This window comes from Marmota monax, unplaced genomic scaffold, assembly GCF_021218885.2.
Source record: "Marmota monax isolate L192 unplaced genomic scaffold, Marmota_monax_Labrador192_F-V1.1 WCK01_AAM20220418_F8-fsc00038, whole genome shotgun sequence".
Lineage (NCBI taxonomy): Eukaryota > Metazoa > Chordata > Mammalia > Rodentia > Sciuridae > Marmota > Marmota monax.
Genome location: NW_026692498.1, coordinates 6891448 through 6917814, shown reverse-complemented (window position 1 = coordinate 6917814; position 26367 = coordinate 6891448). Strand labels below are relative to the sequence as shown.

The window sequence follows — 26367 nt, the reverse complement described above, 5'->3', positions numbered from 1 at the left end:
TATAATTAAAAAATAATAATTGGGCTGGGGTTGTGGCTCAGCGGTTGAGCATGCAACTAGCAGATGCGAGGCCCTCAGCATCACATAAAAATAAATAAAATTAAGGTATTGTGTCCAACTACAACTAAAAAACAAATATTTATTTAAAAAAAATAAAAATAGTAATAATAATAATAAAAAAAAGGAGACAGATAACCCCATAATTGGTGACCTCAGGGTCAGTTCCTTCATGGGCTAAAGCCAGAGGAGGGGACAGGTGTGGTTGTCTCTGTGTGTGGAGGAGAAATTACTAGACCAGCCACAGATGTGCCATTGTTAGGCAGGCCCTGGCCTGTTTTGGGACCCATAGATCATTGATCCCCATCATAGGCGTCTCCAAAGCATGCCAAAATCAATGAGAGGAGAGTGAGGAGGTCTGTAGGGGCAGGTGCCCATTTGTGGGTGAGCAGTGCTTAAAGGAAGGACAGCTTCATTGATGAAGGCTCTTCCCTTCTCCTTGGCATCATTTGGCACAGTGGTGTGGATATATTCAATTAAGTGCACATGGAAAATACACACACACACACACAAATACACACACACAAACACACATTGAATAGCTTAAAGCAAGAATGAACTGATAGAACTGGAGTTGTGGCTCAGCAGTAGAGCATTCACCTAGCACATGCAAGGTGCTGGGCTCAATCCTCAGCACTACATAAAAATAAATAAGATAAAGGTATTGTGCCCAACTACAACTAAAAAATAAATTTTAAAAAATGAACTGATAGCTTGATGCTTCCTGGATCTTTTCACTTGGAGAAATGTTTGTGCCTGAAGTCTCTTGCCTCTTGATAGCAAAAGTAGTGATTGGGATGGTTTTGGCAGCCCTCAACAGGTAAGGTGGGAACTTATTTCTTATGCCCAGGTGAAGGGTCCCTGAAGTACCAGCAGGGAAAGGGGTAGGTCTAGGAATCAAGAAACTGAGTTCAAATATAACCCTGTTACTTTGCAGCTCTGTGCCCTTGGACAAATTACTTCACTTCTCTGTTAGACTCATCTTTAAATGGGGTGGGGAGGGTGTCTTTTTGGTTTCCAGAGCTGCCTCCCTCATTTTACCCACACCGAATTCTCAATTTTATGGCAGCATGGAGAAATTCATCTGGCTACATGACACCTATACAGGGAATGAAGACTACACCAGGATGGGCTGTGAGAGGCAGGCCAGATGCATGGGCGAGTGGCCTCCTCAGCAACATATTCCTCCTTTGAGGAGATTCCCCCCGCCCCAGTTCCTCCCAGGCCAGGCTGAGTCTTCAAAGGAAAATCTGCAGAAGCTCCATGAGCAGGACAACTAACCCTAACCCTAATTAAGAATCTGCCAAAATGAAGCAGGAGCTAGAAGCATGAGTGCCACCTCCTCCTCCTTCTGGTGGCCAAGCCCCAGCCCCACTCTTCCCAGAACTCCATGATTTCTTACCTATGCCCCTATGAAAGTTCCTCTGGCCCCAGGACTGCTGAGGGGAAGATGGGCAGGGCAGTGGAGCCCAACAGGGCCCCAGAGCTGCCTACACTCCTACAAGAAGTCCCTGGCCATCTTTAAGATAGTTTGCAATGCATGAATTCTGCAACACTGGCAATCCACCCAGCCTGCATCAAGACCACAACTTTGTGGTTTTGGAACACTGCTGGGATGTGAGTCAGGCCAGAATACTATGGTCACCTTCTGGGTGGAGTTTTCAAGCTAAAGAAGACTACTACTAGGCTCAAGCCCCTATCTCATGATTGGGGATGGGCAATTCAAGCACCCACCCCAGCATCTCATCTTCCTTTTGTGTGCCCCAGCTGAGTGTCAGAGGGAAGAACAGGAAAGAGCTCATGGGGCTTCTGAAGTATATCACGAGGCTTGCAGATGAAGCCTCATCACTGGTATGTTAGGGCTCAAGGTGACCCTGGAGCCCCTCTCTGGATTCAACCCAAGTCCTCAAGCCTATGGCAAGGTTGGCTGTGGGAGGGAAGCCATGGACAGACTGGGCTGGGTTGCAAGGAGATTTGCCACCCTAGGGGCCTGTGTTCCTATTCTGGTAACCTAGGTAAGCATCTTGTCTGGCTCACTTAGAAGGTGGATGCCTTCTTTGAGCATGAGAGGACCTTCCTGTTGGAATACCATACCTGCATCTGAGATGCCTATCTCTGGGCAGACTGTGTCATGCCTATCCACAGTGGACACAGGGTCAGGGGGCCCTGGACACCTGCCTTCTCCTAGTAGTTTCACTCCTTGGGGGAAAGGAGAGCAGGGAACACCATGGCATCTGTCCATCGTGATGAATACCAAGGGTGAGGCTTGATGTTCCAACGTAGAGGCTCTGATGGCAGGTTGTTCCCCAACAGGCCCAGCAGATTATTATATCCTTTTCAGCTGCACTGAGCAGCCTGGGAACACAGGAAGTCAATCAACTAAAGATTTGAGGAATCGTAACCTCTCTTGCCCTGTCTATGCCTGTAAACTGTGTGTCCATTGAAAGGTCACTCTGTAGAGGGCTGCTGTTAGCTCTAGGTAGGAGGTACACAAGTTCCCACTGAGGATTGGTTGGAAGAGAAAGGGGAGACTCCCAAGGAGGGGCTGAGGGCAGAGAGGCTTTGAACTGCACCAGACCCCTGTCCTAAGTCCTCCCCATCACCTAGAAGCTTGCCCAAATTGGCAGATCTCTTTGAACAACTGAGGGCGAATACTGCCTTGTATGCTCAAAGGCTTCCACAATGAGCCTCTGTCAGGAAGAGGAGTCCGGGGAGAGGGCAAAGCTGCAGGGCCAATTTGAAACATTAGTGATAGGTGGGCCTGGTGGCACTCTGGACTCCCACTAGACTAGTGTAATGAGATGTGGAATGAAAGCAAGGATCCATCCTCAAGGGTGTGTATGAGATGAGGGAAGGGTAGGAAGTCGGCTTGGTAAGGCACAAGGATGAGCCACTAACATCCTGCCTAGATACATTTCCTGAACTCTTCTCCAAGGAAGTCACTGGAGTATGTCAACCTTTCTTCTTTTGGACTTCATCTCTTCCCCACCTGAGGCCTGCACAGGGGCCCTCCCCATTTCAGAACCTACCCAAGATACAAAGCCTCTAAACTTTTTTCTTTTAATACTTTTAGTTGTAGATGGAAACAATACCTTTATTTTGATTATTTTTATGTGGTGCTGGGATTGAACCCAGGGCCTCATGCATGCTGGGCAAGGGCTGTACCACTGAGCTACCACCCCAGACCCTTAAACTTAACTTTCAAGCCTTTTGTGATCAGGCCACTGCTGCCTTTCCCAGCTTTGTCCAACATGCCCGCCCCCCCAACCTATGGTCCTCTGACGCATACCAAGCTTGCACATCTGCAGAGCCTTTGCCTCTGTCTGGCTAACTCCATTGCAAAGGCCCAGATCAGAGACCACTTCCACTCTGAAGTCTTCCCTGGCTGGCTCCCTTGAGCATCAGGGCTTTCTGACCTGTAGTGGTTACCAAGTGAGTCTCTGCTGGATATTTTGAGGAAGAGGGGGTCTCCCACACCTTAGCTGCTCTTTTGGAGAACTTGCTTCCCAGTCCCCACCAACCTGATGTACAAGTTGGAGGGCCAGGTGGCCTGTCAGACATGCTAAGATATTACATATTCATGGACAGTCTAGGTCAGGCGCGGCCCCAAGGCACCCTCAGAGCTGGAAGTCAGTGCGGGGAGGGTGGGCAGGCAAAGGCTGTGAGCAGTGGTTACCCTGTGACTGGTGGCTGTAGGACCTACTGTACCAGCAGCTACAGGCAACCATGAGAATGCCAGTAAGGATTTGGATAAAGCATGCACCAGGAACTGGGAGATGGCCAGCTGAGAACCACCAGCAGCTGTGTTGCCAGTGATTTGACTGCCTGACTCTGCTAAGCAGAGTGATCCCCACAGCCCACAGTCCCCAAACTGCTACCCAGCTACACTGCCTATTCCCAATCCTCCTCCGCCTTGCAAGAGCTTGTGGACTTCAGATCCTGCTGGGTCTCCTCTTTCCACAAAAACTTCATGGAGTTGGTAAGAGCTGGAACTCAAACATGCGAAGGTGAGAGCCCCCAGCTTCTCCCAAGTGTGTGCCTGTGTTGGGCAAGGGGGTCAGGTGGCCTGTTAGCAGCCCCATCTTGGGCCAGGACCCATCCCTGTAGAAAGGGCCCCAAAGCTGAGGTGTGGAAAGGAAAGCTCCCAGCCTAAGGAAGGAGTAGGGAAATTAAAGGATCTCTCCTTTGCAGGTCAGCACCCTACTCCTCCAGAAAACCCTTGTTCTGGAGATTCAGCAGCCAGACCCTGCCCTGGGACCTTAAATAATAAGGGCCTCAATCCCTCCTCCCCTAAAAATGGTCACCCAGCCATAGCCTCATCCTGAATCCAACTTTCCCATCATTGAAGTTCATTAGACACTGTTGCCCCACCTCCGTTCTTAATAAAGAGCCTGACTTTGCAACAAGGGGACCTACTTGTCTTTGCTTCTCACAGCTCAAGGCACACCTTAGGACAGGGCAGGATGGTATCAGGCTCTTCAAAGGAACCTGTAAGACCCAGAACAGCCAAGGTTTGCCTCACAAATCCTAGGAAAGACCATACTTCAGACTAATCATATTTTCTTGACCAAGAAAATGTAACCACATTTCCAGCCTTCCTCCCAGAACTTGCAAAGTTAAGGAATGGCATTAACTCCAGAATTTTCCTTCTCTCACTCCAGCCAATTAGGGTATTATTACTATTGGTCCTGGGGATTTGACAGTTCTATGCCACTGAGCTACCTCCAGCCCCTTTTGGGGTCTCCCAAAGTTGTCAAGATTATAGGCACATGCCACTGCCCCCAGCTCGATTGGGGTAGTTTTAAACTTCATATTACCTCAATTCACTCTGCCCTGGGCCAGGCTTCTTAGCTATTTGTGCCTGTTAGGCAGTGAAAGCCCAAAGTGTAGGCTGGAGAGAGCCCACAACAATGCTGGCAAGAGGCCAAGGACCTTGGGTTATATACAGAGAGGTGGGGCTACAGACACCTGAGTCTGAAGTCCTGGGCTCCACCTGGCTGGCCCCACCCTGCATGGACTCCAGCCAAATCTACATAAGGCCAAAGGCTTAACTTAGCTTTCTGACTCAGAACAGCCACTCAACACAGCACTCATAAATTATGTTAATCAGCCATCCTAAGAATGAGGCGAGAGAGGAAAGATAACCCAAGAGAACTTTGAGGGTGGACAAAGTAGTTCAACAGAGCACTTGTAACCTGCACTGCAACCCACACCAGACCAGGGACACTCCACCTCAATAAGGCTCCAGGGGCAACTAATTCTGGTGTGAAGCTATTTCTGTTAGTGTCCCTGCATTAATAGCAGACACACCATGGGCTCTGCCACCCACCTGGTAACAATTGCAACATTAAGAGCACCAACTATTAGAAGGGAGTCTTGGAAAGTCATTAGGAAGACAAGGGGGTGGGGTGCAGAGGAGAGAGGCTGTTCCTTTCAGTACACCCCCCTGCCAAGTTCCGCCAAGCCTCAACTAAAACACCGCATTAACAAGCCTTTTTATTGTTGTCTTTTTTTTTGTTTTGTTTTTTGTTTTTTAATTGAAGGTCGCTTACTGGTCCTGCTTCCATGAATGGTCAAGACCAAGAGAAAAGGGAGGGGAACCAGCCGGCACAGGGAGGGATCATCTCCACAATATTCCATTTATACACAGAACTAAACAGACAAGCACAGAGTCACTATTGCGGTTAGAAGTTGGCAGCATGGGATGAGGGAGGAACAGGTGGGAAATAGGGGTGTCGTTAAAAAAAATACAGCCCCCCCCCCAAACTGGGTGCCTGGGGGAAGACTTGGTCTGTTTCAACCCAAGAGGAATAGAAGATCAAAAGCAGTTTGGGAAGGCCAGAACCGTCAGGGATGGAGGGAGGAGGAAGGTCCAGGGGGTGGGGGGGCTGTTTGGCAACTGGGGTGAAGGGAATGCCCTCCCCCTGCTGGGATCCCCCCAGCCCCTCCGGTCTGGCAGGAAGGGGGCAGCCTGCAACCCCCTAGGGCAGGTCTGGGGCTGCCAGATGCTCCAGGCAGGGGGCTGGAGGGGGCTCACAAAGGCTTGCCCTCCAGAGAGATGACGGCACTGCCCCCCAGTTTTTCAGCCAGGGTGCAGCGGTCCTTGACCTCCTCATAGCAGTTTGCTTGTAATTCGTGCTTGATCCCTGTGGGGAATAAAAAAGAGCATCTGTGAACAGGAAGCACTGGGGTAGGGGGTTTCTGTGGCTGGGAAGAGAAATCAAGAGCAGATGGACGAGATAAGAAACTGCCCAACAGGAGTGAAGATGGGAGGGGAAACCCCCTCTTGCCATGTCATTCACCCCACCTGCAGCCGATACAGAAAAGTACACATTGTGGTCTCTACCTGTCAGCTTCTTCTTGATGGCGTCCTTGGAACTAGCATAGATCATTTTGCTCTTAAGGGGTGCGGATTCAGGGGCCCTAGAGACAAACCAAGAGTCAGGAAACTTGCCACCAACTGCCCTCAGGCTCTGCACAACCCAGAGAAACACTTGAGCTAACCTCCAGCACTGAGGAAGTTTGTCAAGTTCCCCACTAACAAGTGTTATTTTACAAACCCTCCTCCAAATCCCCTCTAACTAGTAAGACAAAAGTCAAGCTCTTCTGAGAAAGGAGAAGACAAAACTGCCTGAATGAGAAGCTCACCAGAAGATAAACACCAGGTCCTCTTTCTTGCTCTCCTTGGTCTCGTAGGTAGCGTCATAGAGGGCATAGCGGCAGTCCTTGTCTGGCAGCATCTTGACAAAGGTGGCGTAGGGATCATCCACAGTCTGGCCCACATCACCTACCAGGATCTCCTTGCCCTCCTCCAAGATGATGTTCTTCTTGTCCTCACTCAGGCAGAAGAGCACTGCCTTCTTACGCTTCTTCACTTCCTCTGGCGTTGAAGACTTGCGTACCTTCATATCATTGAATACCTTGATGACGCCATCAGAGACAGCCACACCAGAAGCCTGAGAAATGAAACCAGACACACCTCATAAGAAAAAGAATTCTGTAGAACTGCTCCTTACAGTCCCTCCTTTTTGTTCTCAAGAAATCTCTGTCTGGATGCCAAGTACAATCCTTAGCCCTAGTCTCAAGGGCTCACTAATTCCCTTTCCAAGGCAAGTCATTACTTTCCCACTCAAGTTACCATCAAAAAACCAACCACTGCATGGCAGCCATGGAAAAGACCTTCAGTTACCTAGTTCAAAATCCCCTGTCTCCCATCTTATAGGATAGCAACTGGAAACCTGTAAAAAGCAAAGCCTTGGCTGCACTGTGAACCCAGAATTAAAAAAAACCCATGGGCTAAGAGTTTGGTTCCTACTCTTGGTACTCCATCTCAGTCTTTGGATAAAGGGATGCCTTTGAACTTCACAGGCAGAAGGACCAAACACCTGGGTCCTAGTCTCCTCTTCAAAGAGGAAACCAAGATCCTACAACACTCCAGATGGGTCACCAACAGGTATACAGTTAGTTTTGGCAAGCCCATCAGAACGGCTCTATGCAGTTATTACAAAACGACACTCTTCCCTTCAGAGATCTTCCCCAAACAAGAAAGGAATTCTAACTCCCAATTAGGATCCTGCTGGACAACTCTCTGTCCTCCAGGAGTGGTTCTGGGACCCAGAGTTGCTAATACCAGGCATAACTCTAGTTCCCAGCATCTTCGAGCCCTCTTTAAACTATGCTGGATCGTACTAGAGGAAGCTCTAAGGAGAGGCAGCGACTGTCCCTGGCGAAATCCGCCCCCCCCCACGGAACGGCAGCGGAAGCTGGCCACGTGACTCGGCCACTTCCGGAGTAGGCGGAGAAGAGATGGGCTAGGTCCGGCCCCCTCCCCGAGAGAAACCCGTTCGGGAAAGGCAGTGGCACCTCCAGGACCTCAACATCCAGAAAGCGCCTTTAAGGACGGGACTGTAGGCCTGTCAGCTACAGGCTGTAATCTGGGAGCATACACAAGCCTTAGTTCTCGAAGCCTTCGGGCAAAATATAGGGGGCGGGACGGTTTCCGGGCGGTGCCCGCCTGGGTCACTTCCCTAAACTCGGCTCCACCCTCAGGCCCCATCCGGCAAAGCCAAAGGCCCGTTTGTCCGGAGCTTTCAGCCCCGGTGGACAGGCTTGAATGTATGCGCACGCGCCGGCCGGTCGACAGTGCTGTTCCAACGCTGGCCGGCGGTACAGGCGAAAACCCAGTTCGCAGTGCGCGCTCGCTCGCTCCCGAGTAGGTCCACGGCCTCTAAGATCCACTCCAAGCCTTACAGTGCAAGCCCCTAACCGTCGGCCCGGCGCCCCAAACAGGACACCGTCGACATAGCATCCCCCTAGGCACCGCGCCCCCGCCTCTCCCCGGAGCCGGCATTCCCTGCCACCTGCTCCCGAGACAGACCCGCCCGCCGAGGGAGGGTAACGAGGAGAAAGGAACAGCCCTTGGGTGGGGCGCGCGCGCCGAGACCTCTCGCGCGCTTTTCTCTGGCCGCCCCCGGGCCAGGTTTGGACGCCGCGTGCTCTGCCGGGGGCGCGCCCTCGTGAAACGCGCTACGCCGGCTGCTTCGAGAGGGGCGCGTACCCGCGAGCCCCCTCCCCCACGCCCGGTGTCCGCGCGGGCGCACCAGCGGATGGGGGAGGGGAAAGGAGTCCAGGGGGCGCGCGAGCGACATCCCAGCCGGCCCTTCCTCGCTCCCAAGGGCGCGCACGCGCGGACCAGCGCCGCCCGCCCCTCAGTGCGAGACCCTCATCCCGCCTGGGGCGCTGGGGGAGGGGTTGCCGACATCAATCCCCGGTGACCCCCGCGCGCAAGCGACCGATCCGCAGCCGCCTCTCCTCGGGCACCGTGACCTGCCGCTCACCATGTTTCCGGAAGCGAAAGGAAGACGACAAGAAGAGCCTACGAAGACGAGAGCCGCCGCAGCTGCTGCCGGGATCCGACTGAACGCGGCCTCTCCCGGCCCCTTCCGTTTAGTAGGAGCCGCACAATGAGGGGCGGGGCGAGCTTCCGGCGCTCCCCGAGCGGGCCGACGGGAAATGGAGTCCAAGGGTCCTGCGCCGTCGTGGGGTTCTCTGGGTAATAGTCTGTCGCATGGCCCACCACCCTGCTCCGCAGTGCATGCTTGGAAATGTAGGCCGAGGCAGCTGAAGGGGCGGAGACATGGCGCGGAAAGTGAGCCCATTGGTGGAATTTCCCAGGAAACGTTCTGATCTGAGCTATAGTCCCGGCGCTGCGTAAAATGACCTGAAAACCTTTCCCTACTAAACCTTTCCCCAGTGAAACGGTTTTTCTACGACCCATCTGTCACTTTCTGAATCCCTTAGTCTTAAGTTTTTATCTGGAATAGAATTTTGCTTCTCTGAATCGAAGCAACTATTCATTGGCCTGGAATCTCGTCCTAAAGCAAGGAGAATCGCAAGTATAAAGGTGTCCTAAATAAATATTTGAGTACCTTTCGTATGCGAAGCCACTGTGGTCTCCGGAGGAAAGGTCATATGCAACTTCAACAAAATAATAGGAGGGAGAAAGGCCATTAGGAAAAATTTGAAAGGGGAGCTTTGTTCTTGCTTAAAGATGTTTGTAAAATCCATTAGGCAATAAAGAGGGGAGGCGAGGACTTGTGCATTCAAGAATTCGTGTGCCTTTCACCATATAGGGAGAAGAGGGGAAAGATACCAAGCTAGATTTGAACCTAGTTCATAGGGTTATGGCTATTCTGATACTCGCAAAAAGGAGCAGGACCTTAAGGGTAAACTAGAGTGGGAAGCTCTGGGAAATTTTCGTTAGCCTAGAACAATGGCCATGACTTCACATTCTGCAGGAAAAGAAGGCAAGGTCGCGAACATGTCAGAAGCAAGGGGAATTGGCGACCTTAATCCCATTAGCAGAATAAAGAGTGTAAATGGAGAACAGTGCCAGGGAATGGGGTACCTCACAGAGCATGCCGGGGGTTGTAGTCGGGGACACCCAAACGCACCGCCGACGGGCCAAACTCCTGGAGCTTCAGGTAGAGGCGGTAACTCGACTCCGCCTCCCCCAAGCGGGGGCGCTTCAAGAGGCTACTAGCACCACCTTTTTAGAAATTAGCATTTTCCCAGAGCAACGAGGAGGGGGAGGGGGCTTCGCAGTTACCCTGGAGAGCTCTCCGCCCGCCCCCGATCGCGGGATGCCCTAGATGTCCTTATTAGGACAAGAGACCAGAGGGGGTGGGGCCAGGCCGAAAGCCGACTTCAGGCTCCTTATAAGGCCTCGTGGGGAGGGAGGCGGGAGTCGGGAGCCTGCTGGGGATGCTACACCGCTGGCTAGGCGGAGTCTGAAGGGCGGACCTGAGCTCTGGCGCCCGCCTCTCTCCTTAGCAGGCCCGCACCTCCCGACTTCCGGCAAGATAGCTAGAGGCCTGGGCGGGAAGCGGGAGGGGTTGCTTCAACCCGTGTCCTGCTCCATTGTAAGTGTCCGTCAACCCGGAACCTCTTTTAAGGGTCCTCAATCCACTCGAGGATTCCCCCACTTCGAATGAGCCACAGAAGTGACGAGTGTTCTTTTCTACCTTTGTCTACAGCCGGCTACGCGAGATCCGACCACGTGCCCACCTGAGGCCTCCCCACTTACTTGTCAGGACTGGCGGCCTCTCTTTCTTACTGTCTTTCTCCTACTTTTCCTCTCCCTCGGTCCACCTAGCTTGGGCTTTCTGTGCACATCCCCGACTTCGCAGCCCCAGTCACACCCACACGCCGCACACGCAGGGTCCCGCGGCTCCGGATCACTATTTCCTCATATCCTTCGCTCTTTCTGCCTTACCCTTGGGTCCTCATCCCTTGCACACCTTCCTAGATGTGCCTCCCACAAATATAATTACACTCACTTGCCCACACCCCCTACAAATCTTTTCAAGTCCAGTCTCTGTCCAACCTCCTTTGCAAAGGTGAGGCTGAAACTCAGACTTTGGAGCAGCCAAATTAAGGTTGCTCCGTTAAGCGCCGGCTCAGTCTGCCCTCCCAGTCGCAGGAGGCGCTGTCGGTCTTCCTATTGCTTGCACAAGATGCCCCTGCTCACTCATTGGAGAAGGGTGGGAGGAAGGGGCGTGTCAAGGCTCCAAGGCCTGGAGACGGCGGGTCCTGAAGGCTGATCCTGGACTGGGGGAGGGGAGGCAGCTTAAGCGAAAGGTGATAGTGACCGCTCTCCAGTTAGTCGCTTCGAGTAGTGCAGGGGCGGGGAGGGCGGCAGGAGGCTACCCTCCAGCTAGTTACCCTCTGGGGCCACGTGATTAGACAGGTCCCGCCCTCACACTACCCCCAGCCAGGTGTTCCAGTCCCGACCCCAGAACTGGAGGTGCCCCAGTCTCACGGGCTCGAGGCGCCAGAGGATCCGCCCTGGGACTCATGGCGGCGCCGGTCCGCCTGGGCCGAAAACGGCCGCTGCCGGTTTGCCCCAACCCGCTTTTCGTACGCTGGCTGACCGAGTGGCGGGATGAGGCGGCCAGCAGGGGGCGTCGCACGCGTTTCGTGTTTCAGAAGGTGGGTTCCAGTCGACTGGGAACAGGTGCTGGCCGAACCAGACGACCTGGCCTATCCTGACCTAGTTCCCTTCCCCTACCCCTGCCAGGCGCTGCGCTCCCTCGGGCGGTACCCTCTGCCCCTGCAAAGCGGGAGGGAAGCTAAGATACTCCAGCACTTCGGAGATGGGCTCTGTCGTATGCTAGATGAGCGGCTGCAGCAGCACCTAGCTTCAGGTGGTGATCGCCTCCGGCAGGAATGGGAAGATCCTCCGTTTCCCCCAGGTGCAGCCTCTATCTTGAATACTTAAGTTTCGAGATTCCCAACTCCTGTCCTAGTTGCTGTTTGACTTGGGGCTAGTGATTGGCACTCACATACACAAGCAGACTGCATCCCAGACCTCGCGACTGCCAGATTACTGTGATGCGGGACTCGGTTTTCTTTTGTTCCCACAGATAACCCAGCTTCTGGCTCATCATCTGGAGAGATGCGTCCAACCCAGAAAGGGTCACCCGCCCATGTCCAGGACTCTTCCATGCCAGTGAGGAAACGGCAAGGGGACTGGGAAACGAAATGGGAGTACTGCGAGTAGGATTTCTTGATTTGAGAATGTTAACAGGCCTGAGTCCAAATCTCATGGGTGATGCCTGGCCTGGGACAAATGACTTGTCTTCTCTGAGACTGTGTTTTAGCTGCAATGGGAATATTGACAACAGCTGTAGAGGGAATTCCTTAACTAAGCTATTTAAGGGGGCCCAGCCCAGGAAGTAATGGGGCTGCTGTTGGTGTTCCTGCTCTGCAGTGGGTGGCAGAACTGAGGCTGGGCCAGGCAGCTGCTCTGCAACTCTGCACTGTCCCATCCAGATTTGCAGGGGGTCATTCAAGAAAACTGGAGGCAATTGAGGGACTTGCTCAGCACCATGAAGTCAGCTGAAACAGCCATGCCAGGAAATGAGCCGACAGTGACTTGCCGGCATTTGTGTTCAGAGTCCCTATGTTCCTTTCAGGTTCTTGCCCAGCCCCAAGCAGGAGGCTCAGGTGGCTACTGGCCAGCTCGGCACTCAGGAGCCCGAGCAGTTCTGCTGGAGCTCTACCAGGAACACTTGGTTAGTGCCTGGCCACACTGGTAATAGCCAGTAGAGGCAGTGGGGGTGAGGGGAGGCTCCTGGAAGTGCCTTTCTGGGTAAGGTGGGCAGAGAACATCCCTGTCACTTTGGCAGAATGAGGAGGAGCCTCAGCACTGAACCTACCCTGTTGTTTCTGTTTAAGAATCCCGCAGGCTGCAGCTTCCTAACCAAGGAGGAACTGCTGCAGAGGTGTGCCCAGAAGACCCTCAAGGTGAGCACCAAGGTGGAGGAAGACAGGTGGAGCCCATCAAACTGCACTTCATGGCAGTGAGCAGTGGCATGGGTCCTGGCCAGCACCTGGAGCCAGCTTAGATTTGTAGCACTACAGGCTCTCTGAGGGTCTCTTTCTCTATCAACAGGTAGTCCCTGGGAATGCTCAATCCTGGCCAGCTCTTCGTTCCCTCCTGCATAGGAACCTGGTCCTCAGGACACACCAGCCAGCCAGGTGAGACCAGCTTCAGGGAATACAGGAGGCAGGGACAGGATACATGTGATATTCTTGGTGAGTCCCTACAGTTGCACAATTTGCTGTTGAGGCAGGGAAAGACTGGCCTTTCCCACAAGGAGCCTACACTAAGCTGGGAGGCTGAGAAAAGAGGATTGCAAGTTCGAGGCCAGCCTCGGCAACTTAGTGAGACCCTGTCTCAAAATATAAAAAGGGTTAGGGATGTAGCTCAGTAGAAAAGTGCTCCTGGATTCAGTCTCCAGTATCAAACCAACAAAGGAGCCCACACTGTTGGAGTACCAGGAGCATGTGAGCAACTGGGGGCAGGAGGGGATGGAGGATGGGTGCCAGAGTTGTTACAGGAGCTGAAAGCCTTTGCCAAGGAGAGGGCACTTAGCACGTCTTAAAATTTGCTTTTCTTGTTTGGTTTTGGCAGTGGGAATTAAACCAGAGGGTCTTTACCACTGAGCTACATCCCCCAGCCTTTTTACTTTATTGCATCTATTTTGAGACAGGGTGTTACTCAGTAGTTCAGGTCCTCTCTAAGTTGCTGAGGCTGACCTTGCACTTCTGATTCTCCTGCCGCAGTCTCTGGAGTTAAGATTACAGGCATGGGGGCTGGGAATGTGGCTCAAGCGGTAGCGCGCTCGCCTGGCATGCGTGCGGCCCGGGTTCGATCCTCAGCACCACATACAAACAAAGATGTTGTGTCAGCCGAGAACTAAAAAATAAAAATATTAATTCTCTCTCTCTCTCTCTCCCCCACTCTTTCTTTAAAAAAAAAAAAAAAAAAAAAGATTACAGGCATGACATGTATTAAAATCTGGCTGATAGGCCTCCACCACCATATCCCACTTTCTGAGATCCTAAGTACTTGGTAGGTTGAAGTGAGACTCTAAAATTTAGCAAGAGGCAGACTCAGAAATTTTAAAAAGCTGGGAATGAGGTAGAGTGTCCCTGGGTTCAATTCCCAGGGCAAAAAAAAAAAAAAACCTGGGAGGGGACTCATAGGTAGGAGGGAACAGAACGAGCAAACGAGGAGAAAAGAGTTTTTGCCTGTGACATGTATTACACAGGGCAAATAACAGTATCTAGGCCCCCAGGAAACTGATCTGAGAGACGAGAAGACAGGGAGCCAGTGGACTTGTTTTTGTACAGGGCTGCCAAGATGGAGAGAGGCCCGCCTAGCTGGGTGACAGCCTGCCAGATGTGAGTGAAGAAGGGAAAGCTATATTTGTCTCCTCCACCTCCCAGGTACTCACTGACCCCAGAGGGCCTGGAGCTGGCCCAGAAGTTGGCTGAGTCGGAAAGCCTGAGCTTACTGAATGTGGGCACTGGACCTGAGAAGCCCTGTGGGGAGGAGTCAGCGGTGCCAGGAGCAGCCTCAGCTGAGCTGTGAGGAGGAAAGGGGGGGTGGGGCAGAAATGAAGCCAACACCACACCCTTATCTCCATGATCTCCACCTGCTGCCCTACCTTCTATGGGTTGTAGGGGGATGCCCTGGCACTGGGAGTTCTAGCCTCACATAGAGCACCCCCCTCCATAGTGGTGCCAGTGAAGGAGGGGTCCATCAGCCACTGCTGGAGCTGAGGCCTAGAGAGTACAGGGTGCTGTTGTGTGTGGACATCAGCGAGACCAGGGGGTAAGTAGAGGGGGGAAATCCATGAAGATGATCAGAAGATGCTGTAGGGTAGAGCGTACTGGACTGATCTTGGTCTCCCTCCCTGTTATTTCAGGGCAGGACATAGGCAAGAGCTGCTCCGAGAGCTACAGCGGATGCATGTGGCCCATACAGTGCGCAAGCTCCATGTTGGGGACTTTGTGTGGGTGGCACAGGAGACCAGGCCCAGAGACCCAGGTAAATGGCTGTGGATGGGCAGGCATTAGAGGCAGGCCTTGGGGGGAGAGGTGGGACACAAGCCAATGGGTTCTTTGACTTCTTGGCAGCCAGACCTGGAGAGTTAGTCCTGGATCACATCGTGGAGCGCAAGCGCCTGGATGACCTATGCAGTAGCATCATCGACGGCCGCTTCCGGGAGCAGAAGGTTCCTTTGCTGGACGTCCTTGCCTTGCTTTTTCTGCCTGCACCAGGGTCACTGCCTCAGGCCAAAGGCAGCTGGGGAGCACTGCTGGGTGTTCTCAAGGCAGAGCCCTCATGGCATGCAGCCACGCCCCATTAAAGCTGCTGTAGGCAGCCCCAGGTTCAGATCCCCTCAGGCCACCAGGAATATAGTGAGAATGGAGGATTCTTAGGTGGGCCAAGGAGCACGTTAAAGACCCCCTCTGTACCCAGCCCCTGCAGTCTTGGTTAAACAGGGCCCAAATGTCTGCAAATAGAAATGCAGAGGCTGTGCCTTGGTCCCTGCTGCTACACTGATCCTAGATCAGAGGCCACATAACCCAAGGAAGGCTTGAAGGATGGGCAGTTTCAGAAACAGAGAAGGGCTTTCCCACAAGTCACAGCACAAGCTCAGGTGTAGAGGCTCTCTGAGATAGCAAAGATGAGGAGGCTAACTGGTGAGACAGTCACACAAATGTGACGTGATGGACAGCCCAAGCACATGGGCTTACAGGCCTAACCGTCTGCTCCTCTGTCTTCCTCCCTAGTTCCGACTAAAGCGCTGTGGTCTGGGGCATCGGGTGTACCTGGTGGAGGAGTATGGCTCAGTCCACAACCTTAGCCTTCCTGAGAGCACACTGCTGCAGGCTGTCACCAACACCCAGGTAAGCCACAAGGCAGGGCCAGGCTTTCAGGGGATATGGTCTATGGTGGTTCAGGCCAGGATCTGCCACTTCCTGTGGGTCCTTTTCACCAGGTCATTGATGGCTTCTTTGTGAAGCGCACAGTAGACATTAAGGAGTCAGCTGCCTACCTTGCCCTTTTGACAAGGGGCCTGGAGAGACTCTACCAGGTAAGCAGATGCACCTGTCTCAACTGGTCCCTTACCTGGGCCATTGCTTCCCCAAGGAGGAAGGGCTGGCTCACTGAGGCCTAGGACTGGGAAAGACTGCTGGGGGCTGACCCTTAGAGCTCTAGCCTGGCCTTAGTCCCCTCTTCCCTCAGGGACACACCCTACGCAGCCGTCCCTGGGGAACCCCAGGGGACCCTGAGTCGGGGGCCAGGCCCACCCCAAACCCACTCTGCTCACTCCTCACCTTCAGTGACTTCAACACAGGAGCCATCAAGAACAAGGTACTGCCTCTGCCCAGTTTTTCTTTAGGCATCCTGGCCCCCACCACCTGACACATGCCTTCCTCAACCTCAGGCCCAGTCTGTGCGTGAGGTGTTCGCCAGGCAGCTGATGCAGGTTCGTGGAATCAGTGGGGAGAAGGCAGCAGCCCTGGTGGACCGATACAGCACCCCTGCCAGGTACATCCCTGGATGGCCTTCTAGGGGTCCTCAGCCCTTGCCCTCCTTGCATGGAATATAGCTTAACCTGTGCTTTTGGAGAGTGGGCCTGGCTCCATTGGACTGTGCAGAGCCAGAGTTGGGCAGATTCAGCTGAACCCAGGGTTGCTTATGGAGGTTGGTCAGCCAGGACTGGATGATGTCCCAGATATGGGGGAGGGTGCAGCAGAGAATGCTTCCTGGAGGAGGGGGCGGGGGGGGGGGGCTTTTGCTACTTCTGTCCCAGTGTTCCCAGGAAGGGGGCAGGGCAGGATGGAGCAGAACCAAAATGCCAGGCACAGGAAGTCTGCTGTGTCCTGATCTCCCCACCCCAGGTTGACCCTATTCCTGCTTCAGTTCTCATTGTGCTGGCTCAGATAGTCAGCCATCAAATACCCCATCCCCAGCCTCCTGGCTGCCTATGATGCCTGTGCCACCCCCAAGGAGCAGGAGATGCTGCTGAGCACCATCAAGTGTGGGCGTCTGCAGAGGTGAGAGTGGGAGAGAATCTGAGGGAGTCTGGGGCCTGGGTCATGCTAGATCCCAGCCAACCCTGCCATTCTCTTCCTGTAGGAATCTGGGACCTGTTCTGAGCAGGACTTTATCTCAGCTCTACTGCACCTACAGCCCCTTGACTTGAACTGCAACCAGAGCCAGAAGCCATCTGGCTCCCCTCCCCCCAAACTACCCAGCCTTTTAACCAGGACTTTTGGGGCTACAATAAAAATCTTGATGTGTTTGCAGACTTAGGTATTATGGAGGCGACACTAGGCTCCAGGGCCCTTGTAAAATATGCAGCAAGTAGATGAAACCATATGATCCTGGGTTGGTTTTTTTTTTTTTTTTTTTTTTTTTTTCTTATTTTTCTTATGCAGTGCTGAGAGTAGAACCCAGGGCCTCCCAAGTGCTAAGCAAGCACTTTACCACTAAACTACACCACCAGCCTGTCTAGTGTATTTTAAAGCAAGCTTCTCAGGACCTGGAGTTCCCTGGTTAGGGAGATGGAGTCAGTGGGGCATTGCAATTTTGAATCTGTATAATCAGATGGCCCCTGACCATACAAAATTTCCTTTGGTAAGAGGTTCTGCAAGTTGGAAAAGATGAAAAACTACCCACTGGTTGCCTAATTTTATAGATTAGAAAACATGCCCAGGAAGCTACCTAGGACTTGTTCCATACCTAATTTGAGGCACAGCTAGGACTGGAACCCTGGGCATTCTGTTACTGTCTGGACCAGGGTTTCTCAGCCAGATCTAAAACTCAGCTGGGGCCCAGGATCTGCATGCCTTATTACCTTCTCCTCCCTCAGGGTGACTGAAGCCTGTGACAGAGTTCCCAGCTCCCATCAGTGGAGCCCCTCAGCCTGAACACAGAGCCCCCATCCCCCTTTAGGTAGGCTTGGCCTGCCTCCCATAAGCCCAGCCCCTCCTCCAGGCTGAGGTTACCCACCACCTCAGCCACCAGGACTCCTTCTTTCTCCCTTTATTGCCTTTCTCTTTCTGCCCTTCACAATATCTCCCTTTTAGCAGAACAGTCATTCCTGAGTCCCAAGCTCCTTGGCTACAGGGAGCTGCAGGGAGGGTAGCTCCTCCTTCTCCCTCGCTGCAGGTCCCTCCCCTCAGAAGGTGTAGGCCCCCACGAAGATGGTGAGTCTCAGTACAGAGCTGGCCCGGTAGCTCATGAGGGAGTTCATGGTGACCATCTCCAGGTCCAGCACGTACTCCCGGGGGCCCGTCACTGGCCGGGCGAGGACCAGCATGGCGCTGACGTTGTTGATTTGCTGCAGGGCACAGTGGGTGGCAGGAGATGTAGACTGTGTCAGCCCATGTGCCAGGACCCTACCCCAGCATCACCTCCCTCCCTCTGGCTGAGAGGTGGGGAGACAGTCCTGGCCATCAGGCTATAACCCAGGTTCTCATCTGGCTCTGATACCCTGATTGTCTCCTCTCTCCTTTACCCTGCCCTCAGATTCTCCTCTCCCTGCCCTTTTAGGTAAAATTACCTAACAAGGGTTCACACTGATGATTCAAGACCAGGTGTGACTTGAAACTGATGGGGACCTCTGGTGGTCCAGAGCAGGCAGATTCCCCTTCAAAGCAATCAGTTTCAAAAAGAAAAGCTCTAACACCAAACACCTCATCGTGCTGAATACAGCACGAGGACCGTGGGTCTGAGACCCTCTCACTGTTCACAGTGAGCCACACATAGACCCCCACCCCTACAGCTTAACAGAGATGGATTTTTGGACCCCTTCACAAAACTCTGCCACTGTCCTATTTTCATGGGTGAACAAATTGTGGCCAAATAGGAAAACCAGTCCCAAGGTCTCAAACCCCAGTGCCTGAGGGCCTGTTAGAATTGCCTTTAACATCTATAATTTATACCTTAGGAATGTAGAATGCCCCCTGGCTTCCCAAGAAGTCCTACCTCCCAACGGGGAGCTTTGAGAGGAGAGTCTGGGCATAAGTACAATCTAGTTTCTGTTGAGGGCTTCCTGGAATTCCATTTTGGAGTATGCATGTCAGTTGAGGGGTAGGAACAGAGGAGAGCCTTACCCTAATGTAGAAGTCCCCCTGTGAGTTTCCAGCACGAATCTGAAAGGCATTGTAGGCGCCAGGGTAGACAGAGGTCGCCTGAATCTGGAACACATCTGCCGGCACGCTCCGCTCTGAGGTGATGCTCATGTAGCGGTGCACGATGGATGAAGGCTGCTCCCGACACAGGGGGTTGGAGGCAGGACAGAGGCAGCGGCTGGAGACCCCCCAGGTGGGGGAATATGAATGAGCTCCTGGCCCATCCCCCAAAATTGCCCAACCCGGAAAGGAGGGACTCCCAAGAGGCTCTGCCTACTTCTGATACAAGACTATAACTCCCACCAGTCCTCAGGGGCACTCACCAGTCCAATAAGATGCCAGTCTGCTCCACAGCCCTCTGGGAGTTGTAGTTTTTGTAAAGGCAGTGCATTGAGCTTACTTACTTGTCTGACACCTGGACATAGGGCTCCAAACAGCGGTTGGTGTCCACACAACGGTAGCCCCCATGGAAGTTGACACAGGTTTGGGCCTCAGAGCACTGATGTGCTCCAGACTCACACTCATCAATGTCTGTGCCAAGAGAGAGGGGCTAAGAATCGGGCTTTAGGCCACAGGCCTGACATTACTCTGCCCACCCCCCTCCGGGGAACTTGTACCTTGGCAGAGGCGTGTGGCCAGCAGCTGGTAGCCCTGTGGGCAGTGGCACGAGAAGCGGCCTGGCTCATTGACACAGCGGTACTGGCACAGGTAACTGGAGTAGCTGCACTCATCAATATCTGAGGGAAGGCAGGGATGAGGACTCGGGCCATCCTCATAACTGAGTCTCACAAAGGTGTACTGAGAGAGCCCATTCCCAAGTTGGGCTGAGTGTGGGAAGAGAGGGCAAGAAAAGCTCTGCAGATCTCAAGAGGAAGATAGAGGGCTCAAAGAAAAGTCTGGGTATAGCTCTGTGGTAAGAATTCAGCATGTGTGAGATCCTGGGTTCAATCCCCTGCACCACCAAAAAGAGGAAAAAAAGAAAAGTCTTCCTGCCTTCTGGCTCACAGCTCTCTCTTCACCCCAGGACTGTAAGTACAATAAGTGGGGTGGACCCTGGGAATCTGGAGGCTTGGGTATGAATCCTACTGATTTGGGGGGAACTTCAGTTTCACTGTCAATAAAATGAGCAGTTAAACAAGTCCTGAAAGTGCAGCCTGCTCTAGTTTTCAATAATCTATCTGATAATTCCTGCAGTCCACAATCAGGCCAAGCACCCAGTCACCTCTGTACACTGTGAACTACACAGGCAGGGCACCATTTTTCTGGCTTTGTTCCCCTCATGCTGCCAGGTACCAACAAGGCTGTATTCCACAGTGAAGCATAATATAAACAGAGACCATGCCAGGTGACCTGGAATGAGAAATCCAGGATAGAACCCTGGCACTATCTCACCCTTGCTGTGTGAACTTCGGCAAGTTACTTAACTTCTTAGTGGGAAAATGAAAGTCACTGTTTACCCAGGACTTATGCTTATTTTCTGCAATCCTCTCACAAACCTGGAGAGAGCGATTAATGTCCTCATTTTGGAGAAAGGAAAAAATCATACCCACCTCCTATGATTGAAAACAGGATGAAACGAGGCCAAGTATATGAGGAAAGTGCCCAGAACAGCCTAGTTCTCAGTAAATGGTTCACTTTTTAAGATTTGATGAAGCCTGTTATTGTCCGACTTCACCCTCCATACAACCCATTGTATAGAAAAAACAGGCTTGGAGAGAAGAGTGACTTGCCCTAGTGCAGATTCAAACCCAAGTGGGCATGACTCCCAGGAAGAGTAGCACCCAAATCCTTCTCTGTTTCCCCAGTGAACTTCAGTAGGGACCTAATTGCCTTCCCCACCAGCCTAGCCCAGAGTACATAGGAAATATGTGGCTACAGAAGATAGGACATTAAAGAAAGCTGCAAGGCCTGGGGAACCAATGTAGGAGCTGGGACAGGGGTGGGATTCTCACCACTGCAAGAGAAGCCATCTCGGTGCAGCTCATAGCCCTGGTGGCAGCGACACAGGAAAGTCCCATAGGAATTGAAGCAGCGCTGCTCACACGGGGCCCCCATGTCACACTCGTTCACATCTAGAGGTTCCAGGAAGGAAAAAACGGGAAGGGTGAAAGCCAAAGAATGGTCCAGAGCCCCCACTCCACCTAGGCTGGTCAGGAAGGAAGCTCCCTGACCTCACACCTCCCTGCCCAGAAGCCTGGCCTGGCCCAGCCTCACCCACACAGGAGCGGTTGTTGGGCCCCAGCTGGAAGCCCGGCTCGCACTGGCAGCGAAAGGAGCCAGGTAGGTTCACGCAGCGGTGCTGACAGTAGCGGTAGCGGCACTCGTCTATGTCTGAGAAGGAGGGCAGAGCACAGAAGTCAGGTGGGGCCCAAGCAGGCTGGGACTTAAAGGCTCAGCACCCATAGTCCTGTTTGTTTCTAGGGGGATTGTGTCAGCCAGGAAACACCCACATACAATCTTCCGTGTCTGATAACAGGAGGGCACAGGTGACAGGGGCCTACTGGTGGGCTGGAATAAGGGTCAGGTGCTAGGACAAGAGACAGGTGAGAGTCAGGTGCTAGGAAGAGAGCCAAGCCAGAGACACAGAGAAAGGTCGCTCCCTGAACTCACCCACGCACTCAGGCCCGATCTTGCGGTAGCCATCAGGGCAGGTACACTGGTAGGAGCCAGGAAGGTTATGGCAATCCTGGCTGGGCCGACAGTCATGCAAAGCTTGGGCACACTCATCCACATCTGCAGGAGATCCCACATGCCATCAAACATGAGTGAGACACCTCAACTTGGGAGGGTGACACAAGCCACATGCCACTCACATGGACACATGGGTGATGAGTGACCCCAAAAAGAGGAACAGATGAATTAGACTGTCCAAGCAGCACAAGTAAGAGTCCATGTGGGGGCACCCCTAACCTATGACACCCATCAGGGAAGCTCAGGAAACAAGACCTCATCTATACTCTACCCTCCTTGGGGCAACACTGACTCCAGGATCCTCCCTCCCCCAAGGCCTATGGCTCCCAGGGGTGGGGTCCAGACCAAAAAGAAGGCAGGGGCAGAGACTGGGAGGCAGAGTTTTTGCATGTCTCTGCAGGAAACAAGGCGGGATCCCAGGGGCTGGCGGGACAGTGGGACACGCACAGGGCCTGCCATGGTGAGGACGTGGATGAGGATATGGATGGCTCCCTGAGGAGTCTTTGAGCAAGGGAGGAAAATGAGGTCTGAGTTTTGAAGTAGCTTGCTGAGAAGAAAGGAAGCCTGGATGCAGAGTGGCCCTCCACTCACCCACACAGCTCTCCTGTTCGTCGGGCTCATAGCCTGGTGGGCAGGAGTTGGGGTGTTGAGCAGGGGGCACTGGTGGAGGGGGTCCCTCGCCATGTAGGTCATTAATAACAGCAGCTGAGCGGGGCAGGCACAAGTAGCCCCCGTAGTGATTGATGCATTTCATTTCTCCCTTGCAGGCCTCAGGGATGGTAAGGCACTCATTAACATCTGCAGAGAGGGACCTGTTAGACACAGCCAGTCTCCTGGGCTGGCCCTGGAGGGAGTGGGAGGCAAGGAGCCTAGCATAGTCACCTTTGCACTGTGATTGGGTAAGGCCTTCTCTCTACTCAACAAGCCAAGCTGCCTGTTCAGGACCCCTCCCCAGGGTCTGCCAGGGCTGGAGGTAGGGCAGCTGTTCCCACTATTGCCCACATTCTCCCACCTCCAAGTGACTCTCCTCCTTTCTCTAGCTTTCACTTGGACCAAGAGAGATTTGCAGGCCTCTGACCCACCCCTATGGACACTGTCCTCCCAGATTTCAATGGGACAAAGAGCTGGCACAAGAGAGTGGTTCAGAGAGGATGTACACAACCTGGCCCCTCCGGGCAGGGCCTTATTGATGGTTGGTCTATGGGGGGGGGGGGGGTAGAGGCAGAATTTCCTGAGTTTTTTGGAGAGGAAAGGGCCAGCCTTAGGTGAGCTGGCTCCCAGGGAATCAGAATCAGCCTGGGTCCAACAGGACTGGGCTGAGAACAGGACCCTGAGGTCCTATTGCAGCTTTTGGAGGTGGCGGTGTCCTTGGGAAGCAGAAATTCCCTTCCCGGTTCCTAGGGGTGGTTTGTCCCCCAGGCACACTCACCCCGGCAGTGCTGACTGTCTGGGTCCCACTCATAGCCATCTGTGCATTCCTGGAAGGAACCAGAGGTAGCCATTGATCACCCTAGATTTCTTCCAACGGGCCAGGCCAAGGCAAGGGCCTGAGCTCCACCACCCTCCGGCCTGCTCCAAACAATGGTGTCCAGGTCTTCCACCAACCAGGGGAAAGGAGAATCTTCCCCAGCAGCAGCCACCCAGGATCTTGGTCTCTCTATCCCTGCCCATCCCATCCCAGGCCAGTGGCCCCACTGTCCCCACCGTGTAGCTGTCCGGCTCCTCGGAATCCTGGGGAGACGCTGCCCCCAAGAGCAACAGCAGCAGCGCCCAGAGCAGTAGTGAACCGGGGAGGCAGGAGGCGAAGGGGAGCATCCTGGGGCTGGGAGGTGGTGGGCAGGGGTCAGGGGCCTCGGCCATGGCACCCCCCATATTCTGTCTTGGGACTGGGAACCCCGGTCCCAGCCTTCTCCAGCTCAGGACCGTGTTTAGGGCCCTGGAAGCCTCCCGGAGCTGGGGGCTCACTCCTCTCGCAGGCCAGGGTCCCAGGCCCACCGCCCGGGGCCGCCCCGCCCCCGCCGAGTGCCTAGCGGTGTGGGCCGAGGAGCGCAGGCCTCTCGGCTCTGCGCTGCGCCGACTCCACGGACACTCAGGCCTGCGCCCTCCTTCCACCGACTGCCACTTACTTGGGCCCGCAGCGACCAGCTACTAAGCTGACTCCAGCAATGCCTGCGGGCAGACGGACGGGCGGACGGCGCAGCTCCCTGGACGCACGGCCCCAGGAAGCGCCCCCCGCCCGCCCGCCGCGGCGCGGCCCACCCCGGCGCCTCCGCCCGCCCTTCGGCGGATTCCTGAGCCCGCGCCAGGGGGAGGGACCCCGACCCCCGCTTCTCCGCCCCCGGCCGGCCACAGGCCCCCACCCGATCCCCCGCGGCGTCAGCCGGAGCCGACTCCGGGCGCCCGGCCACGGTCCCCCAGTGCTAGGTCCTGGGGCCATTGGCCTTGATGCCAAGCCCCCATCAAAAATGTTATTCTGCGCACCTAGACTCTACCCAGTCTGTGCCTCCAGAATCCCATCCTATGCACCCACTCCTTAGTCCCGCGAAGCACGCAGGCTGATTCTGTGCCTCCCAGGGTAACTGGGCACCTAGACCCCCACTTGATACTGGTCTGCCACATCCTCACTCTAACTCGCTCCAGAATTTTATTTTGTGCCCTCAGACCATCACACTAAGCAGTCCCAAAACTTCATCCAGGCATGAGACGCTCCCAGGCGCAAAACTGTCCATGTCTTCATCTGCCCTCCACCCCAGGCCCGCCTTCAGTCAGGTGGTCTCTTCACTCCTCACGGCCTTCCCCGCGCCCTGCGTCCGCAGAACTACAACAGTTTGGGGGCTGGGGCGGAAATTCCCTTTTGGCCCAAAATGAATGGAACCCCCTGAGAAGGCGGGCAAGCCTGAACTCGGGAGCGCAACGTGACTGGGGACAGTACCAGCCGCTTCCCGACCCTCCTCCAGCCCAGGCGCGCGGCACAGAGCATGCCCTGGGGGCGGAGTCTGGGCGGATCTGGCTCCCAGGAAGGGGCGGGGCCTCGCGTTGCCCACGTCTCAAGGCGGGACCAGACGGGAAAGGGCCGCGTGTCCAGAGATCCCCCAGGGGCCAGGCTGCGAGCGGGAATAGTCGCTCCTCCCTGCCCTTTCCCATCCCCGTATATCCCCACAATCGCATCCAATGTGGCTGCCAGGAGGGGATATACCGAGAAGGGAACGAGCAGGTGAGTCCTGAGAGCTTCAGGCCGAAAGGCTGAGGGTTAATTTCCCGCTCCTGCCACCGTTCTTCCCAGCCTCTGGGATGAGCATTTAAAAATCACATTCATGGTGCAGCCTGTAATCCCAGTGATTCGGAGGCTGAGGCAGGAAGATGCAAGTTCGAGACCAGCCTCGGCAACTTTGCGAGACCCTCTCTCCAAATTAAAAATAAAAAGGCTGAGGATGTGGCTCAGTGGTAGAACGCCCCTGGTTCCAATCCCCAGTACCACCAAAAAATGAAAGAAAAGCAACCCTAAAACATAGCTCATTAAAATAAAAAAGACAGCCAATAACAAAGTGTTGACAACGGTATGGAGAATTGGAGGTGTATGTATGCCCAAGAGAACTGAAGACATGTATACACACACACAAAAAAAAAAAAAATCTAAACACACTCTTCACTGTATATGAAAGCCAAAGTGTAGAAACAACCCAATGTCCATCAACTGATGAGTAAACAAAATGTGGTACCTCCGCACAGTGGAATATTATTCAATCATAAAAAGGAATAAAATACTCGGGTTGTGGCTCAGAAGTAGAGCACTTGCCTCGCAGGTGTGAGGCACTGGGTTCGATCTTCAGAACCACATAAAAATAAATAAACAAAATAAAGATTTTGTGCCCATCTACAACTAAAAAAAAATCTTTAAAAAAGAAATACTGAAACACATTATAGTATGGATTAATCCTTAAAATAATACACCCAGTGAAGGAGCCAGACACACACAAAAAAACACATATTCCATTTATATAAAATATTCAAAATAGGAAAAGAGAAACTAATGGTTTTCCAGGTAAGGGGGGAACATGGAATGACTGCTAATGGATATGGAATTTTTTTAACTGTTTTGAAAAATGTTTTTATATGGGGTTGGGGGTATATAGCTCAGTGGTAGAGTGGTTGCCTGACATGCATGGGGCACTGGGCTCAATCCTCAGGACCACATAAAGATGAACAGGTAAAATAAACGCATTTCTGTCCATCTACAACTACAAAAAAATTTTTTTTAAAGATGCTTTGTAGTTGTAGATGGAGAGCATCCCTTTATTTTATTTATTTTTATGTGGTGCTAAGGATTGAACCCAGTGCCTCACCCATACTAGGCAGGTGCTCTGCCACTGAGCTATAACCCTAGCCCCTAGAATTTCTTCTGGAATGATGAAACTGCTCTGAAATTAGTAGTGATGGTTGCACAACTATGTTAATATATTAAGCAACTCAGCAAGACTCTGTCTCTAATATAAATATGGGCTGGAGATATGTTCAGTGGTTAAGCACCCCAGGTTCAATCCCCAGTACCAAACAAACAACAACAAAAAAAAAAAAAAAAAAAAATTGCGCCTACTCTATGTAGGCCTGTCCTGAACA

General features: G+C 53.3%; 3 protein-coding genes across 13 annotated transcripts; 1 reads left to right on the top strand and 2 right to left on the bottom strand.

Moving 5' to 3' along the window:
- Window positions 1-5535: 5535 nt before the first annotated feature.
- Window positions 5536-9230, bottom strand: Cfl1 (cofilin 1). Its single transcript, XM_046445217.1, has 4 exons — window positions 8895-9230; window positions 6706-7013; window positions 6404-6480; window positions 5536-6203 (listed from the first exon to the last, which is right to left on the bottom strand). Exons 1-4 carry the CDS (start codon window positions 9213-9215, stop codon window positions 6091-6093), a joined length of 819 nt encoding a protein of 272 aa, XP_046301173.1. The 5' UTR covers window positions 9216-9230; the 3' UTR covers window positions 5536-6090.
- A 1143-nt stretch (window positions 9231-10373) lies between these two features.
- On the top strand, window positions 10374-17231 carry Mus81 (MUS81 structure-specific endonuclease subunit). 9 transcript variants are annotated; one of them, XM_046445206.2, is made up of 18 exons: window positions 10374-10478; window positions 10593-10955; window positions 11330-11547; window positions 11636-11810; window positions 11982-12067; window positions 12534-12632; window positions 12796-12864; window positions 13013-13098; window positions 14353-14493; window positions 14645-14740; window positions 14835-14956; window positions 15046-15143; window positions 15706-15822; window positions 15915-16010; window positions 16163-16291; window positions 16365-16468; window positions 16894-16977; window positions 17060-17231. In XM_046445206.2, the coding sequence occupies exons 3-18, from the start codon at window positions 11413-11415 to the stop codon at window positions 17124-17126; spliced, it is 1704 nt and encodes a 567-aa protein (XP_046301162.1). In that variant the 5' UTR covers window positions 10374-10478; window positions 10593-10955; window positions 11330-11412; the 3' UTR covers window positions 17127-17231. The 9 variants fall into 9 exon arrangements, 6 of the variants coding, with proteins under 6 accessions (XP_046301162.1, XP_058435452.1, XP_046301166.1 ...); XM_058579469.1 differs by lacking the exon at window positions 10374-10478 and having other exon boundaries at window positions 10536-10955; XM_046445207.2 differs by lacking the exons at window positions 10374-10478; window positions 10593-10955 and adding an exon at window positions 11114-11196.
- A 371-nt stretch (window positions 17232-17602) lies between these two features.
- Efemp2 (EGF containing fibulin extracellular matrix protein 2) lies at window positions 17603-24701 on the bottom strand. 3 transcript variants are annotated; one of them, XM_046445697.2, is made up of 11 exons: window positions 24683-24701; window positions 23455-23572; window positions 23180-23228; window positions 22342-22548; window positions 21670-21792; window positions 21274-21390; window positions 21012-21131; window positions 19677-19796; window positions 19464-19590; window positions 19042-19237; window positions 17603-18266 (listed from the first exon to the last, which is right to left on the bottom strand). In XM_046445697.2, exons 2-11 carry the CDS (start codon window positions 23563-23565, stop codon window positions 18105-18107), a joined length of 1332 nt encoding a protein of 443 aa, XP_046301653.1. In that variant the 5' UTR covers window positions 23566-23572; window positions 24683-24701; the 3' UTR covers window positions 17603-18104. The 3 variants fall into 3 exon arrangements, with proteins under 3 accessions (XP_046301653.1, XP_058435454.1, XP_046301651.1); XM_058579471.1 differs by lacking the exon at window positions 24683-24701 and adding an exon at window positions 24232-24628; XM_046445695.2 differs by lacking the exon at window positions 24683-24701 and adding an exon at window positions 23877-24019.
- Between the last annotated feature and the right edge of the window lie 1666 nt (window positions 24702-26367).